Source organism: Gymnogyps californianus, chromosome 1 (genome assembly GCF_018139145.2).
Source record: "Gymnogyps californianus isolate 813 chromosome 1, ASM1813914v2, whole genome shotgun sequence".
NCBI classification, from domain to species: domain Eukaryota; kingdom Metazoa; phylum Chordata; class Aves; order Accipitriformes; family Cathartidae; genus Gymnogyps; species Gymnogyps californianus.
In genome coordinates, this window is record NC_059471.1 from 22,463,142 (window position 1) to 22,480,156 (window position 17,015).

General features: G+C 47.9%; 2 protein-coding genes and 2 non-coding genes across 4 annotated transcripts; all 4 read left to right on the forward strand.

Annotated features, from left to right (window-relative positions):
• Window positions 1-5,018, forward strand: RPL21 (ribosomal protein L21). Its single transcript, XM_050914882.1, has 6 exons — window positions 1-60; window positions 1,215-1,293; window positions 1,922-1,983; window positions 3,085-3,197; window positions 3,861-4,011; window positions 4,881-5,018. The coding sequence occupies exons 2-6, from the start codon at window positions 1,227-1,229 to the stop codon at window positions 4,968-4,970; spliced, it is 483 nt and encodes a 160-aa protein (XP_050770839.1). The 5' UTR covers window positions 1-60; window positions 1,215-1,226; the 3' UTR covers window positions 4,971-5,018.
• Window positions 2,810-2,884, forward strand: LOC127029803 (small nucleolar RNA SNORD102). The gene has a single exon (XR_007768234.1). It is a non-coding gene; the product is annotated as a small nucleolar RNA SNORD102 (small nucleolar RNA).
• LOC127029817 (small nucleolar RNA SNORA27) lies at window positions 3,258-3,390 on the forward strand. Its single transcript, XR_007768248.1, has one exon. It is a non-coding gene; the product is annotated as a small nucleolar RNA SNORA27 (small nucleolar RNA).
• Window positions 5,019-12,411: 7,393 nt separating the features above from the next.
• Window positions 12,412-14,001, forward strand: RASL11A (RAS like family 11 member A). The gene is made up of 4 exons (XM_050905281.1): window positions 12,412-12,591; window positions 12,695-12,751; window positions 12,827-12,906; window positions 13,111-14,001. The coding sequence occupies exons 1-4, from the start codon at window positions 12,471-12,473 to the stop codon at window positions 13,561-13,563; spliced, it is 711 nt and encodes a 236-aa protein (XP_050761238.1). The 5' UTR covers window positions 12,412-12,470; the 3' UTR covers window positions 13,564-14,001.
• The last annotated feature ends 3,014 nt before the right edge of the window (window positions 14,002-17,015 follow it).

The following is a 17,015-nucleotide window of genomic DNA, read 5'->3' on the forward strand; positions in this document are numbered from 1 at the left end:
GAGCCGCCATTTTGTAGGCACACACGGGGAGTTGCGCCGGGCCCCGCTCGCCGGCCTCAGGTGCCTCCGTGGCTCCGGGTCGCGGCGGGAAGGCGGGCAGGAGGCCGGGCCGCGCTGGTGGCGGGTGGCCGCCGGCTCCGGCTGGGGGCGGCACGGCCTTGGTGGGGCGGGGGGCTGAGGGAGCGAGGAGGCCGCGGCCTGCAGGCCGCCGTCCGGGTCGCCGGGCCGGGCCGGACTGGCCCGGGCTGGGCTGCGCCGGGAGGCTGCTGAGGGAAGGAGGGAGGGAAGGAGGGAGGGAGGGAGGGAGGAAGGAAGGGGGCCGCCGAGGCCAGCGGCGGGTGCAGGTGCGGAGGAGTGGGGCTCCGCCGAGTCGGCGGCACGTGGCGGTGGGCCCGGTCAGCCCCGCGGCCGCCGGCGGGATGTTGGGGGCTGGGGAGCGGCCCTGCGCAGGCCGGGGGCAGCTCCACGGGGTAGGCCCCGGAGTGGGGACCGCCGGGTGCGGCGGGACTCGGGCTTCGCTAACGTGCCTGGTGGCTGGCGTCCCCGTTGGCGTGCGCAGTGTGTGCGCTTTATGTCAGATGTAATAGTGGCCCGTCAGTCCAGTAGTGGAGATCTTGCCTTTTGGATGCCTTGTGAGGAGAGGCTGAGGGAACTGGGTGGAGTCGACCTGGAGCAGAGGTGTTTTTGGGGGGCACCTGATAGCGCCATGATCAAGAAGATGGATTCTGGTGCTTGGCAGGAGCATGGGACAACTGGCTTAAGTCAAAATGAGAAGCTCAGACTGGATATAAAGGAAAAGTTTTTCAACGTGAGAACAGCGAGGTCTCCAAACAGGCTGGCCAGGGAGCCTGTGCAGCAGTCTCTCTCCATCCTTGAAGGGTTTCAATACCTAACTGGACAAAGCCCTGAGCAACCTGGTCTGATCTCATAGTAGACCTTGCTTTAAGCAGGAGGTTGAGTTCTTTAACTGAGAGGTTGAGCTAGGTGATTTGCTAGCATCTGTTCTAAACTGAGTTACCCTGTGGTCTTATAAATACTGTTTTCTGTGAATGTGTAAGCTAATAACATTGCTTGAATTGACCCAGCAATTTAGAAGTGGTGTCATTCTGAATAGGCTTAAAGACTTGATTTTTCTGAAATGTCTGAAAATGCCATCAGTCAAATTTTTAGTGGATGAACTAGTAGTTCTCAATAATTTGCATTCATTTTTACAGTAATCAGCCAAAATGACGAACACAAAGGGAAAGAGGAGGGGGACACGTTATATGTTCTCGAGGCCGTTTCGCAAGCATGGTGAGTATACCGTGTAGTAAGAACGCTATGTTGTTACCGACCTGTTGGATGCCAACAGTCCCTAAGTAGCATTTGTAAAACAATGGCTTGTGTCATTGGATTTCTGACAACTTGGGCTAAAAACTGAAAAATGATATGCAAGTAAACTCTCGGCTCTTAGAGCTTATGCATTGGTATTTTGATTGCTTGGCAGTAGTAACAATGCTAATTCTGTCAGTGCTTGAAAATTAATTTGAAGGTGAAGAAAATATTTCTTCAGTTTACTCAAGAACAGTACTTAAAATGTGCAGTTTTTTGCCTCATAGAAATGAGCAGCGATAACAGCTGTGTTCACAATAAGTAGTAGATAGTTTAATGCCTTTTCAACTTCTGCATTAGGAACAAGATTAAAGCTGTAATTTTTCCTGAGTTAGCTGGATTTTTTTTAAAAATTGGGAGCATGTGAAGAGGTAATTATTGCTTTAAAAAAAGATGGTTTGATTTCTCAGTTTTATGTTTTTGAAATTGAATTTAAATTTGCGGTATTTAAGAAGACTTTATCAAATGCATGATGTGTGTCCCCCACCCCATTTTGTGTGTGTGTGAAATTGTGGGCTTCATAAGTATTCAAATTTGTTTCTCTTAACAGGAGTTGTCCCTCTGGCTACCTATATGCGCATCTACAAGAAGGGTGATATAGTTGATATCAAGGTACTTTCTACGATGTTATGTAGTTAAAAGCTGAAACAGCGTAATCCTTTTCAGTCTCCAGTTTCTTGAGGTAGTCTTTTTTGTTACTCGGGTTGTGTGTGTCAACACAAGTACCCGCTGCTCACCTTTGAAGCAATACTGGAATGACAGCGCTACTGAACCAATAGTAATGCTTCAGTGTCACAGGCAGTTTTATGTGGGTTTTTATATATACATTAAAAAAAAAAATATATTTGGTTGTGCTTCGTTACTGTGTGTTCAGCTGAAAAAAGTGAGTGAAAGATGCCATATCTAATACCTGGGTTGCTGTTTGGTGCCTGCTAGCACTACTTCCATAGGAACCCCGGCTGTCATTTTAGTAGATGTTCCATTTTGCCTGACTTGCACCTGCTATTCAGAAGAGCCATAGTTTATGGTGGTGTAGCTGATAGTTATGTCTGTGTCTCTGTATCATTGTAGGACTATACTTAAAATAAGTATGTACAGGGATGGTGATTGTGAAGCCACATTAAAACTAGAAACCAAGAAATAAATGTAAGGATACATTGTATCTATTAATACAGGGGGGGGAAAAAGTGAAGCAGCATTTCCCATCACTTGCTATTTTCTAGAACTTGTCCTTTAAAATCAACTGTACTTTCAAAATTAAGTTGTAGTGAATCTGAAAGCCTTCACCAAGGATTCCTGCTTAGTTGAATCCTTTAGTTTCATTTAAAATGCAGAGTTTTCGTAACAGTCACACAGAAGATGGTGTGTAATTTGCTTGTTTGTTGTTTGACTCTTGGAGAACTGCACTGTTCAGAATTAACACTTCCTGACACACTGGAGCTTGATGATGATTGTCTCCTGTGATTGCTTGCTGAAAGCAAAGTGATCAATCATTTCACCGACACTGAAAGCAACCAGAATTGTCATAGCAAAATTTGGTAGTCTTCAGATACAAAATGCATGGTTGTAAATTCTAATGTACGAACAAAATAGGAGTATTTTTAAATCAATATCAAGTAATTTGAAATGTGTACTTTAAATAAATTCTGAAAGAAAAGTCCTTGATGTTGCCTTTTTTAGTTTACACTTTTTTATTGTTTTGCCTCTTAACAGGGTATGGGTACTGTTCAAAAAGGTATGCCCCACAAGTGTTACCATGGCAAGACTGGAAGAGTATATAATGTTACTCAGCACGCTGTGGGCATTATTGTTAACAAGCAGGTTAAGTAAGTAATGAAATTCCGTGTGTTGAAACTTTGTATTTTGGGAAAGTTCATCTGTAATTGCACCCTCCTTTCACTTTACCAGTTAGACAATTGTTGTCTTGATTGGTCATTCAAGGTGGGTAAAGTGTATATCCTTTTTATAACCCAAGCAAATGATGCTCGTTTGACTTGGATCCTGTCAGAGGAAACAGTTTTTATTTTCCTGAGCAGCACTTAAAGTGACATTACCTAATGGGGATTTTCAGCCAACTTTCACATTGGTACTGAAGCCCTTTTTAAATATTAATTTGTAGCTGTATCCAGCTGTATTCAGCTGGATTTTGTACAGTTTAGTCAGAAAAGGACAAGTTGGGTTTTTTCCAGGAACTGGACTGGAGTACAGTGGTAATACTATTCTTTGTTTGTATGCTACAAGGTTAAAATTATGTGTTCTCCACAATCTTAATCCACAATTGTCAGCACATTGTTATATATTAATAAGCTTTCAGCTATTTAAGTTATATCTGATTTGCATCTGCAGCAGTGTATTTTGAGTGATTGCCCTTTACAGAAAAATTATCTGTAATTGAGCTTATGGAGTTATTCATGTAAGGGCTGTAAAACTAGCTTTGAAGTAGCCTTTTTTTCAAGTGCAGTAGATTAAAAACTGATTTCCTTTCTTAGGGGCAAGATTCTTGCCAAGAGAATTAATGTGCGTATTGAGCATATTAAACATTCCAAGAGCAGAGACAGCTTTCTGCAGCGTGTGAAGGAGAATGAAAAGAAGAAAAAGGAAGCAAAAGAAAAAGGCATTTGGGTTCAACTGAAACGTCAGGTAATATTTTTATTGTAGTTGACACATAGTTGATTCGGTTCACAAAAAAAACCAGCTAGAACCAAACCAGTTGAGTAAAATGTTGTTTTCTTCCAAAACAACAGTGTTATGCTGTAAACGGAGCTCTTTCTGTCTGTCTGTGGAAAAACAAAACCAAAAAAACTCCACCCCACATGAATGAAGCTGCTTAAAGCATTCTGAAAAATCCAGGTCTCTGGCAGATTGTGTTGGAGGTGTCTGATGCCACCACCCTCACTTGGGTTCGCAGTCCTTTTGTGGGAGGTTACTTTTTTTTTTTGGAGTGGAGTGGCAGCATGCAGTGTGCCTGCGTCTGAGCTGTCTGGTATGTTTGGTGCCTGAACAGAACTGCACTGTTCCTGGATGGAAATTGTAGCCTTGGCTGTGAACAAAGGGACGGATGCTTCTTGTTCTGTTGCTGATCTGCAGCAGAAGCTCTGGCTGATTTCTAGGATCAGTGTTGTTTTCGATTTAGTTGAATTTAGCTGCGACAGTTTCTGTTGTAACCCTTTAAGAAAAGAATGAATAACTAGACTTTAGAGAGGAGATAATGGCTGTTGCTTCCGGAACCGTAGGGTACATCACTTAATGATAATTTGGATTAGTAAATTGCAGAGAGTGAAGTGTAGGTTTCTTCATTCAGCAGTGAAAGTCAAGCACACTTTCTAGCAGATCATGTTCTTACTGCTATTCTTTGAATCAAATTTTAAAGAGACTAGAAATGGTAAAATTTCTGTAATGATTATATAATAATGTGTTAAATGGTTGTCAGAATGAATTTTCTGTAAGGTTGCTTTTGAGTTCTAGTGCCATGAGTTTTCTTTTTTCTTCTTTTTTTTTCCTGTTTACAGCCTGCTCCACCACGAGAAGCACACTTTGTGAGAACTAATGGCAAGGATCCAGAGCTGCTGGAGCCAATTCCCTATGAATTCATGGCATAATGCACATTTAAAAAAAATAAATTAAAGATCTGGTTTTGGACAAGTGTATGTGGTTGTGGCTGATTCCTTTAGTTTTTTGGAATAGATGCTTTAGAAAACTTTTTATTTTATTGAAATTTGTTTATTTAACTTGCCTTACATGGTGCTTGGTCATTTAAATCATCTGCAGCTTTTGCTGATCAGTTTAGTCATTTATATAGACCATAAATCCTGGGAACACTGAAATTTGCTAATGCTTAGTGATGATCATGAGGTAGTATGAGAGGACATGGAATATTTCATCAGCAAACTAAGAGCGTATACCAAGAATTGTACAGTGTCACTCGAAGGTTTAATTTTTGTGTGGGAAAAGAGATAATGGGCTTCAGATTTCATTGTTACAAGCTTTTGGCTAAGGGGCCTCAGATTAATACCAAAGAATTGTGGAAACTGTTTTTGAGAGCAACCTCTGGAGAAATGGCTGTGTGCAGATTTTGGTGTTTCACCATTGTAACCTGTAAAAGAAGGATTTTCAGGACATTCCCAGGCCAATAAGTGTTCTTAGGAAACAGTGGTAGTTTAGAAACAAGGCTTTAATTCCAAAACTGCCAGCCTTTGTAATTTGATTTTTATCATTTGAATTGGCTAGCATAGCTGAACACTTGCATTTTGTATGTTCGTTGCATGTCTGTTGAATCTAAACATCTCCCTGGATGTTCTAATGCATTGCTCTCATCCCATTGGTTTTATTGATACTTCACAAGAACACAGTGCTGCCTGCCCAGGGTTTCTTGACTGGAAGAACGTCTTGAGCTGACTGCTTACTAACCAATGCTATTTTTGCGAGCTTTGTTTGAAACAGTGTGAAGCTTGCTAAAGAAACTACTGAAGTTAACCTGCTTGGTTAGCTTTGAACATGCATAAACTCAAGCTTAACTGTGTTATGGGTAAATAATCTACCTTTCTAAGTGTGATGTAAGGCATTGCTTAGCTACCTCAAGTGATGCAGAACTAATGTCTACATGTAGAGAGAGTAAAATACTACGGCAGGTAGTGATCTCAAGCGATTTGTAGGTATTGACTGTGGAAAATTATTGAATAGTCAATTGTAGGACAGCTAGTAGGCTTGGGAGTAAGAAATGGAGAGATGGTGATGTTTGCTTTTTCTCTTAATTCTGAAGTGCATTAACCAGAAGTGTCAAACTGTGTACAGATTGCTTATAAATTAAGGGGTTAATGCCTGTTTTCATTCACCTAACATTCAATTGTGGGCGTTACCATTCTCATGGCATGTAGTTTTTGGATGTTGAAGTCATTGTCTGGCTTGGCCTGGTATTTAAGGGTGACAGGCTTTAGGCACTGGAGGTTCAGAGTCCCAGTGAGCAGATGCTGTGTTTGAAGTTTCTCGAAGCTCCCATCTCAGAAGATGGAGCGGGCTGTGTAGTTGGAATGACTTTGGAAATGCCTTGAAGAAGATGGAGCAAAGTGTGCCCATCAACAGACTGATACATGACACTAGTACTGTATTTTGACACCATATGTATTGGGCATGGAGTGCACCACCATCTCGTGAAGCAAGGTTGGTGAATGTATCTTAACTTTCACCGTTGCAGCTTATGCACTTAGCTTTTTTGATCAAGTGGGGTTTTCTTGGAGTGGCTATACTGTATACTAAGATCTGTATACTAAGCCTTAGACCTTTAGTAGCTTCTTTGGCTTGTCAGTTTCCACAGCAATTTAAAATGGGTGTTTGACTCACAAGATAAACATTGGTTTTCCATTAGGCTTTGCGTCTGAAGGAGTTACGTGGGTGGTTTTACTGGGTATGATCTTTGGTGATGGTATTTTAAATTTTCTTCTCGTGCATGCTTGTGTAAGTTATTTTGGTTCTATGTTTGTTTTGTACTTATCTGTCAAGATTCAAGTGGATTAGCTGTAGCATCATGATGAAATGATTAACAGTAACTATAAGTGGTGGTTGTTCTAAACTTTTGAATTTATTTTCAATAATTTGGAATAATAAGACTAGACAGCATGCAGCGGTCTCATTTAAAGCTGTGCTTCCAGAGGTGCTGTGCATTGCAACGGTTTTCAATTTATTTAGTCTCAGTGTTTCTAAGGTCACTATGCTGACAGTAGATGCTCATAAATGCATATTTGGAAGCTGTGTGTGGGCTGGGAGGAGAAGGAGGGAATGCTTTCCTTGGTCAGGATTCCCAGAAATGACTGAAAATGAAACTGCAGTTGTATAGCAAGAGAATAGTCTTTTCTGCGTTTTTTAATGTTTGAAAACAGGACAATTAACTAAGGTTTAACCTATCTGGGGTTTATAGATGCTACCTGTTAGTTGCTCTCAGTGCATTGGTGGTTTTCCTGGTAATCTCAGGTTTGCGGAAGCACAGCCCAGATATTTACAGATCTCAGTATCTGCTGTTGAAGTTCGCTTCCCATGTGTTCGGCTGCCCTGTTTTGGCACAGTCCTGACAAAAGAGGGAGATCTGTGAATTGAGAAAAGTTGCTGAAGAACTGCCTGTCAGGACACCTCCAGTCATGAAACTAGCGTCTAAATTGAAATGCATCCTTCTTGATGGAAGAGAGTAGTTTTAGGTGTATGCAGAACTTGCAGAAGATTTGGGAGGGAAGGGGAGTGATTTTGGCCGTTCAGCCACTCTGAGGTGGAGGAAGCATGTTTCCTTACGGTGTTTGGAGTTGGAAGTTCCTCTCCCCTTCAACTCGCTCTCTAAGGGGTTTCACACGCTAGACCCATAAGCAGTAACCGGTTCTCTGCCGTCCTGTGCTGAGGCTGTGCCTAGCAAGCAAAGCCTCACCGCGAGCGTGCCAGCTACAGGCTAGGTGTTTCCTCTCCACACCGTGACAGTTGAATTTTGTTTCATTCCATGATACTTTGAATTGTGGAGAACTGTTGTGAAATCTGCAAAGCTATAGGTTTCCCATATAACTGGATGCACCTTGCACTAGCAGAATTCAGGAATCCCTAGTTTAAAAGCCAGTTTCCCAGAAGTTCAGTATTCTGTTACCTGTCTTCCAGTCCCCTTCTAGTGCAGAGACTTCATTATCCCAGAGCTGGTGGACAGGCTGTCCCTGTACGACATGTGGAGAGTGAAGTGCTTATGGATTAGCACAAGCCGTTACACTTCAGTGTAGTGCTTTGTCTCTGTTCCACGGAGCCTAATTAGGAGGTGGGGGCTGAGCTGTCTCCTTTCCAGGTTTTACTGCCTCGAACCATTGCAGCTGGTTCCCTGCCAAAGGCCCTGCCAAAAATCTCCTGTCATCTCTTGGAGAAGAAGCAAGGAAGCCTTCTGAGCTGTCAGCTTCGTCTTTTTTAGCGTATCAGTGACACTGAGGCCTGAGGTTTCCTGAGGGCTGTGTAGGGAGTGTTAGTGCTAATACTGTGTGTGGCCAGGAAGGTCAATGAAAGGGCAGAAAGGACTGGGGAGGAGGAACCATGCCCGTGCAGAGGGGCTGCAGGCTGAGGACCCCGGGAGGGAGCAGGTGAAGCATGCATGCCTGAGGGGGGTGAGGGATGTGCAGCCACCTCCAGCCCCATTCCTGGGGGGGAGGCAGGTAAGCAGCTGCCGTGAGGACATACAAACAATTCATGCTTTTCTAATCTTCCTGTTGTATGTATCAGATAGGGGAAACAGTCTTGATGTTCTCTCCCTTGTTCTTCGCGGTGCAATCCTGGACTCTGCATGTTCATGGCCCTCATGATCAAAAGGACGGCTGGCATCCCAGACACAGATGCTGTGCTGGGTTGTCCTGACTGGTCCAGAGGATGCCAAGAGCTGTGCACACACCTGCCAGAGAAAGTGGCCCTCCCTATCCCAGCACAGGCAGGACAGGCTCCCCCCATACTTGCAGAGACTGCAAGGCACTGTGGGTTCCTGTAGTTCAGGGTGTGTGGTGAAAAGATGTGGTTAAACTGGGCTCGTCATTGTCTGGGTAGCACCTCATGACTCAGGGGTGAGGGTAGTGTCTCCCACAGTGCAGGGGGCACCCTACTGCTGCAAACGGTCTTCTTCCATGGGAAGAAGGTACCAGCTGTCCCTGCAATGCTGAGGGTGGTGGTATGGAAGACACAGATAATGAACTCTTCATGTCCATGCATCTACCTCAGTGCGTGTACTACCAAGGTCTACATAAGAATCAAGTTGTAGCTGCTGGGATTCACATAGTCATAACAATCCTTGCTCAAGCATTGGGTAGGGACATCGCTCCCATCAGCAGCACCCATACAGCTCAGGAACCCAGAAAAATACAAAGCTCTGGTTGAGGTTGCTGATTTCATCTTCCACTATTTGGAGGAAGAGGCTTTGGGTGATGGCCCCTAGGCCCTCAAATCACCTTTTTGTCCATGCCCATTGCAAACTGTTTAGCCATTGATCAGCAGGAATTGGGGAGTGTAAGGAATAGCTGCAGTCTTGAACATGGGCTTGTGCTCCTGAAAGTTCATAGGAGAGTGGTGAAGCCATGCCAACTCACCGCAAAAGTTCTCACCAGTGCTCCTCCGCATGGAAAAGCTTTGCGCCTGCTGCTCCTTATCTCACATGGTCCTGCCAATCTTAAGCCCAGAACTTCTAGGTGACTCCACAACATCAGCCAAGACTCCCAGGAAAACACTGTGCATTTTGTTTCTTAGAGGAGAAGGGAGCTCCAGAGGCTCTCAGGATGTCCTCCCTGTTGCAGCCACAGGAGTAAGCCGCCTACTCTCTCCTCCAAAAGTACCTGCTGTTGAATGTTACCAGAGCTTGGAATAGGGAGGTGGGTCAGGCAGCACTGTGGTGTCCCTGGGACTCCATGTGAGTGGGACTGAGTAGTATTGCTGTGGGAAAGAGGATAGTGATAGACCATAGGGATGGGGGTATGGGCCATCTGCATGGGGTGGGTGAAAGTGCAGCCTGGTGCTTCGAAGCAGGACCTCCAGCCGAGAAAGGAAAGGCTCCTTGGAATAGCTTTGAGGCCCATACATCCCAGGGATTGCTTAGTCTGCAGAACAAGGATGGGGAATCTGAGCCCCAACTGCTTCAACCTACTGAACTGCTCCTGATGCACCAGAGTAGGTGTTGATGGAAAGAGCCCGTCACTCCCTGGAAATTAATTCCTTCACAGGGTTTCCTACCTGGGTTTGCACACTGTCATCTCTGTGCTTGACCATCACCGTTTGCCCTTTGGGGGTGCTCTCAGCAGCAAGTGACGCAGCATGAGCCCTGCAGCTGCCCAGAAAGGAGGAGCTCCTCAAGTTTTGGGAACGGTGGTCATTTAATACTACTGCTTTCACAGCTCAGCGCCTGGGAATCATCTGCCTGGAATGGACTCATTTCGGTAGCGTTCTTCCAAGGGCATGCTGAATGTACTCTGATAGCTCTTTTGTAAAGAAATGTATAAAAATAGCCTGTTTTGGCACTGTGAGCAAGGCCAAAGACAAGTGGTGGTGCATGACAATGGGAGCAGATGACAATAGCATGAACCTCTGGAAACCAAAAGCTTTTAGTGATACAAGAGAAATCTTGTTTACAAAAAGAAAAGGGCTCACTGGCATGATGGGAAGTGAAGTAGAAATTTTAGAGGCAATCAGTTTTTGAGGTTACAAGTGGCCTTGATGTTACCGTGGGGGTTCTTAGGCACTAGAGTAACACAAATAATCAACAGCACTTCTTCCACCGTGCTTTTCCGCAGGCACTGCTTTAACTGATATCAATTCGTGTGGTCTTAACTACTGTGAAGTGCGTGTAACCCTTCAGCAAAGACCAGTGTGGAATCGTCATCGGGTAGAACATTTCTGGGGCACCAGGGGAGAACCTTTAAACAGGGCAGAACACTGCTCGGGGGGGGGGTGGCTGGTCGTCTGGCCAGTGCGGGGTGCAGAGCCTGAGCTGTGCCTCCACTCCCTGCGTGAATTCTGCGCCCATGGGAAGCGAGGAACAGTTCCTCCCCATCCTTGTCCCCACAGTGGCAAGGGTTGACTTTCCTGAGGAACACCTTGGCTTTGCTAGAGCAGAGCTGGTGATGTTATCCTGGTGCCCTTGTTCTGAGTTTTCATGTCACTGGAGGGACTGGGGCTGAGGATGTCCAAAGAAGTGCATAGCAGATCGGGTACCTGGAGTCTTGCATGGATGTAGGGCGAAAGTAAGAGGGAGGACAAGAGGAAAGCAAGGAAAAACATGACCTGTTGTCATTGCGTGCATCTTCTGAGCTGTATTGGAGGGGAAGATGACTGAGTTGCAGCACCAGTGCACAGCCCCACTACTGCCGAGGTTCAGCGCAGCTGCCTGAGTGCGGGTGTCCTGGGCCACCTGGGCTGCCCTTGGGCATCAGCCCTGCAGCCATGGCCCAGCAGCTCCCATGGTGGCTCTGTCCCCCTGCAGCGCCGGGCTCCAAGACCACAGACCCATCCCGCTCCTTTTGAGTACCAACCTGCTCGCCTCCTCCCTGTCGCTTCCTGCTGGCTTGTGTTATCTCTCTGATAAAAATAAAGCAGCCCCTGAATGGATTATTTATCTTGTAAACACCTACATGCTTGCAAAGCAGCACGCTGCAGAAGCGGTTTTGCAGGAGCCAGGGCAACGGTTTGCAGAGAGACTGAAACATCCACACAGCTGCTTGCAGGTGTGAGGCTCATTTAATGGTAGCTTGTGGTGGAGCGGAGCACTTTTCTCTGAAACTTTCTTCCTCTTTAAAAACCCAAAGGGCCTAATCCAGACCTCAGGGCCCCGTGGACCACTTCGGTTTCAGGGCTGGCAGTTGCTTGATCCACAAGCTGGGATTTCAACGCTGGCTGTGGAGGGATGTGCCCGGGTGTGGGAAACAAAATAGTCCGAGGTAAAAGAATAAATCATTTCATTTCTTCTGTGACTCGAGTCCCTTGCTGCAGGGAGGGTGTGTAAAGCAGGAGCCTGTTGCCGTGGTTGGGGCTGGTGCAGGGTGTGGAGGCGCACCCTCCCAAACACAGCGAGACTTGTGCTGCCCTCCGCCTGCCTCGGGCGAGGGTGATGCGCGGCAGGGTGCTGCGGCTCCTGCCCCCAAACCTGGGCCGCAGGTTGCACGGCCTGCCCGGGCTGTCCCCCACCGCCCTAGTGCCTGTGCCCACGGGGGGCCGCCCCACGCCCTGGGAACGGGGCAGGTGGGGGGGGGGGAAGGGGCAGGGGTACAACCAGGGTGGGCAGCGGGGGGATGCAACTGAGGGGCAAGTGGGGCAGCCAGGGGGCAACTGGGGAGAGAGGGGAGAGAGCTGCGGGGGGACAGCCGGGGGTTGGACGGCCGCGGGGGGACTGCTGGGCGGGACAGCCGGGGGAGGCGGCCGGGCTGGGGGCGGTACGGCGGGGGGCGGGACAGCCGAGGGGGCGGCCCCGCGCACGGCGCTGCCGGCGGAGCCTTTAAAAGCCGCCCGCGCCGGGCGCTGCCCGCCGAGCGGAGCGGAGCGGAGCGGAGCGGAGCGGAGCGGAGCGGAGCCGAGCCGAGCCGAGCCGAGCCATCCGATCGGGCCGCCGGGCCGCCCCTCCCATGCGCCTGCCGAGCATGTCCCAGCCCTTCCTGCTGGCGCCCATCGCCGAGTGCGCCCCGGGGCCGCCCGGCGCCCAGGTCCGCCTGGCGGTGCTGGGCGCCCGCGGCGTCGGCAAGAGCGGTGAGTGTGGGGGGGGGGGAGCGGGGCTGTCCGTCCCCCCTTCCCCTGTCCGTCCGTCCGTCCGTCCGTCCATCCCGCCTAACGCGGCCGCTCTGTGTTTCAGCGATGATCGTGCGGTTCTTGACGAAGCGGTTCATCGGGGACTACGAGCCCAACACAGGTGAGGCGGCGGGCGGGGGGCGCGGCGGGGACCCCCGCGGCCGCGGCTTGTGCCTGATGGCTCTCTGCTCCCCAGGCAACCTCTACTCCAGGCTGGTCCATCTGGAGGGGGACCACGTTGCCGTGCAGATCCAAGACACGCCGGGGTGCATCCAGGTACGGAGATGCTTCGGATCGATCGGTTGTCCTCTGTCACCTAAAGGCTCAGCTTTTGAGCCCCAGCTTCCTACAAGGCCAGACTTAAGTCTCTTAAGGCAGAGCTCAGGCTTCCCTTTGGACCTGTTTAACGGTTCTATCTATGATATAGGCTTTATACTTTCACGACCCGATGCCAAATTTATGCTCTCTGTTGTACCACAGGCGCAGGAAGACTGCGTGCAGGTGCTAGACTCCCTGTCCAGGTGTGTGAAGTGGGCAGAGGGCTTCCTCCTGGTCTACTCCATCACAGACTACAGCAGCTACCAGTCAGTCCGACCTCTCTACCAGCACATACGCAAGGTCCACCCAGATGCCAGGACTCCTGTCATTATTGTGGGGAACAAAGCAGACCTCCTCCACGCCAGGCAAGTACAGGCGAAAGAGGGACTACAGCTGGCAAATGAACTGGGCAGCCTGTTCTTGGAAATCTCCACGAGTGATGACTCCCAAGGCGTCTGTGACGTTTTCCAGTATCTTTGCAAGGAGGTCAGCAAACTACAGCACACCGGCAGCACGGACAGGAGGCGGTCATCCATCATCCCTCGGCCCAAATCTCCCAACATGCAAGATCTAAAGAGACGTTTCAAACAGGCTTTATCTTCCAAAGTCAAATAAACCCCCCTGATGAGATCCTGTGTGACTCAATAGACTTTATTTTTGTAAACTGGTTAATGAAAATCTTTATTTTTGTACTAATGCCAGCAGTATGGAAATAAGTATGTCGAAGCTTGCAATTTCCTTGCCATTCTCCCTTGTTTGACTGGTTGGGTTATTTTTACATTAAAAAAAAAAAAAGTGCTGCATAGCAACTAAATAGAGGTAGTTGGAGAATGGGATTTTTGCCAGAAGGTTTTGATTCTGTTTCTGTTTTGGGCTGGGATTTTCTGTTTTGCACTGCTGAAATGACTTTTTTGGGCCTCAGTTTCCTGTTTGTAAAATGGGAATGATGATGATGTAACACTCACCTGCCTTTATAAAATGTTTGGAAAGCCTTTGATGGAAAGCTTTGTATGGAGAGAAAAAAAGCCGCTTTATTAAACATGAAAATATAAAACTGTCTGTAAGCATTCTGATTATAATAGGATCTCTGTTCTCCCTCAACAGCTGCTGTTTTGCTTGCACCTGTAATCGCCTGAATGATGATAAGCTGTTAGGAATGAGTTCCAATTTCTGATGCACTTTAGAGATCTATCCCACAGAATTAATCTTTTGAGCCCAAAGCATTTAACGGGAGGGTTGAGTTTCTCCTACGGATTACCGTGGGACAAAGTGCTGAGCAATCCGCAGCAGGGGAGTGTGTGGGATGGCTGTTGCTCTCTCTGGAGATGTGTGATAGGAAGGACTGATGCGTAGGTTCCCTTTACAGAAAATAGCTACATTTTAAAAGGAATCACATCTTTATCTTCCCCAGGGCAATTTTGTAGCCATTGGAAAGAGGTCAGACTTTTTACTCTTATTTCACATAAGCTTTACACCATACTAGAATGGTTTTTATTAACTGTTTGCTGGATGTCTGAGCATGGAATGTGGGTTTTGCACTTCAAATATGGCTCTGAAGTATGTGCATGGTATTGGTAAAAAATAAAGCTCTGCTCCATGCTGAGTAGAAAGTGTGGAAGTGGAGTAATCTGTACAGGGGGAAACTTGCTGTCCCTATTCAAGCACAACTCCAGTAAGATTTTCTTTTTTTTTTTTTTTTTTTTTTTAAATCTCATAGATTTAAGTCCAAAGACTGTTTTCTTCTTTCCTTTTGTTAGGAAAGGCAGGTAGCTGCTGTGTAAGTCCCTGTGCTGCAGGGACACTGCTGTGCCTTGCAGTTAGTGGACAGTCTCTGTTGTTTCTGACCCCTGGGACTTGAAGCTTTCTGGGACACCTCCACTCTTGATCTGCAGACGAAAGCCTTCCTGATGGTGGTAATTGAGGGAAGGGTGACTGAGCAAGTTACGGACGATGGTCTGTGAGGAAGCATCAGAGGCCCGTGTTAGCACTGGGTAGGGGTGTGGGATGCCAGCAGCACTGTTCCCCATCCAGGGCCATGTGCATGACATCCGTCCAGGCACGTTACCTGTGTATCTCCTCTCTGAAGGCCCTGTGCTGCCCTACCAAAGGGAATGGGAGAGCCGAAGGGAGGCACCTCCAGACCTGCAGGAACAGACTGAAACCGGGACTGCAAACTGGGTCCAAAACTCTTGAGTTAATTCATGGAAGTGCAAAAGCATGGTGACAAATCAAAGTACTGTTTAAAACACATCTTAAATGTTTCTTCACTGTGACATTTGCTCTGCCAGGCCCAGGACTCTGGGCTGGGGGCCTAAGGGGAGCAGGGGGATGGGAGGGATGAGAACAAGCACATCCCTGGCAGACTCGAACTCACCACATGGGCCACACATTCACGGGGAAATTTGAAGGGGAGTTGAAAAATCGCAAGTGGGGTATTTATGCAGCATTTCACTGTCCTGAAATCAGGGATAACAAATTATTTCCAAGAGAAATTACCACTGTGATATGGTTTTGGTTGTTTTTTAAACTGTAGCTTTTGTCTTTGGAAATGATGAAGCTTGATTTCCTACTCATGTATCTGGTACAGAGTTTCACTGAGCAAGTTGCTAAAGGTATCCAGCTCATACATGGGCACAAAATATGCTAAGAGGGCAGGTAACGTGTACTGGACCTGTCTGCATCTCACCATGGTCCTCAAAGGCCAGGTGAACAAGAGCATTAGGCACCGACCTCTGGTGCCTCCCGCTGCCCCTGGCCAAGCAGGAGCTTGGAGCCCTGCTGTGGTACAGGGGGAGAGTTTGGGCAGGAGCCAGTGGGCACACGAGGAGGAGGGATGGGCAGGAGTGGGAGGGTAAATACAGCCATTGGCCCCATCTCTGCTATGGGCAGAACCTAAAGAGATGCCCCTTGTTATGTAGGCACCCACGTTCAGGTGGAGGCGCAAACCCTCTCGTCCCCTCCCCATGCTTCCCATGCTGTTGGGCTGGTTCAGCTGTGTGTCGGGAGCAGGATGAGGCCCCTCGGGGATGTAATGGGGAATCTCACTGGCTAAAGCATGCCCATGGCAGGGAGGGAGGGCTGCTCTGACCTGCCTCCAGTCTAAGGCAGCAGCTGAGCTGGGGCATTCTGGATAACACTTTTGGGTACAGGTACACAAATTAGGCATTTAAGCTGTTTGTCAGAATTTGCCCTGGCTGGCACAGGTTTACCTTCACCCAGAAGTTTTCGGTCTGTGCGATCCTGAGCTGACAGGCAAAGCGCAGGAAGAGCCCACTGGCTCCCAGCTCATTTTGCCCTGGTGTTTTCTTCAGTCCTGGGTGAGTGGACAAAGAGGGGCACACCGGGGCAGGGAGGGAAAAGCATCTCTCAAGAGCTAGCAGAGGAGCTCCAAAACCTTGTTTCTCCTGGGCCATGGCCACTCAAGCCCTCCCTATCGAGTACTTGCCATCACCAGTCTCTAAGCCCTTCATCCAGAGGCCAGGGCGGCTTCAGGAGGGTAGGTGGGGCACGGCCTGGCCTTTCTTCTTGATCAGAGGAAAATATGCGTCTGCCTCCTTCCTCCTACCACTGCCACTATGAAACAGAATCACAGCAATTTCCCCTGACAAGACAGATGAGTGGGTTTTCAGAAGCAGGGACGTGTGGAGCATCACACACTATTATGGCTGCTACTACCTCGGCATCTCCCCCCTGTTGGGCTATTTTGTCTAGTTATCTCCCAGCACTGAAATTATCCAGTAATGCTTTAAGACTTCATGAATTTTAAAATAGCTGCTGCCATCAACCTGTTCCGTGCGCTTCAGTTCAGGAGCCACAGATCCCTAGACAGAGATAGGAATGTTTTCTTCAAAAGGCTTTACGGATGTCCCCTCGCTTTCTGCCCTGCTCGAGCAGCCTGGACCCAGGCTGCTTCCTCGCTGCCTCTTGGCAGGGACTCGGCTATCAGCCTGTGCGGTGGTCAGTGCCGCAGGTCCATGCTGTATTTCTGTGGTTCAATCGGACGAAGGACTGTGGACAAGATCACCCGTGGACAAGAAGGACCGCATTCACACTGTGGGCAAGAGCTG

Bases quoted from the DNA above. Each gene is read 5' to 3' on its own strand.
- RPL21 (XM_050914882.1), top strand. From the start codon at position 1,227: ATGACGAACACAAAGGGAAAGAGGAGGGGGACACGTTATATGTTCTCG. The intron at 1,294-1,921 runs GTGAGTATACCG...TTCTCTTAACAG, and splicing joins GAGGCCGTTTCGCAAGCATG to GAGTTGTCCCTCTGGCTACC. The intron at 4,012-4,880 runs GTAATATTTTTA...TCCTGTTTACAG, and splicing joins GGGTTCAACTGAAACGTCAG to CCTGCTCCACCACGAGAAGC.
- RASL11A (XM_050905281.1), top strand. From the start codon at position 12,471: ATGCGCCTGCCGAGCATGTCCCAGCCCTTCCTGCTGGCGCCCATCGCC. The intron at 12,592-12,694 runs GTGAGTGTGGGG...TCTGTGTTTCAG, and splicing joins CCGCGGCGTCGGCAAGAGCG to CGATGATCGTGCGGTTCTTG. The intron at 12,907-13,110 runs GTACGGAGATGC...GTTGTACCACAG, and splicing joins ACACGCCGGGGTGCATCCAG to GCGCAGGAAGACTGCGTGCA.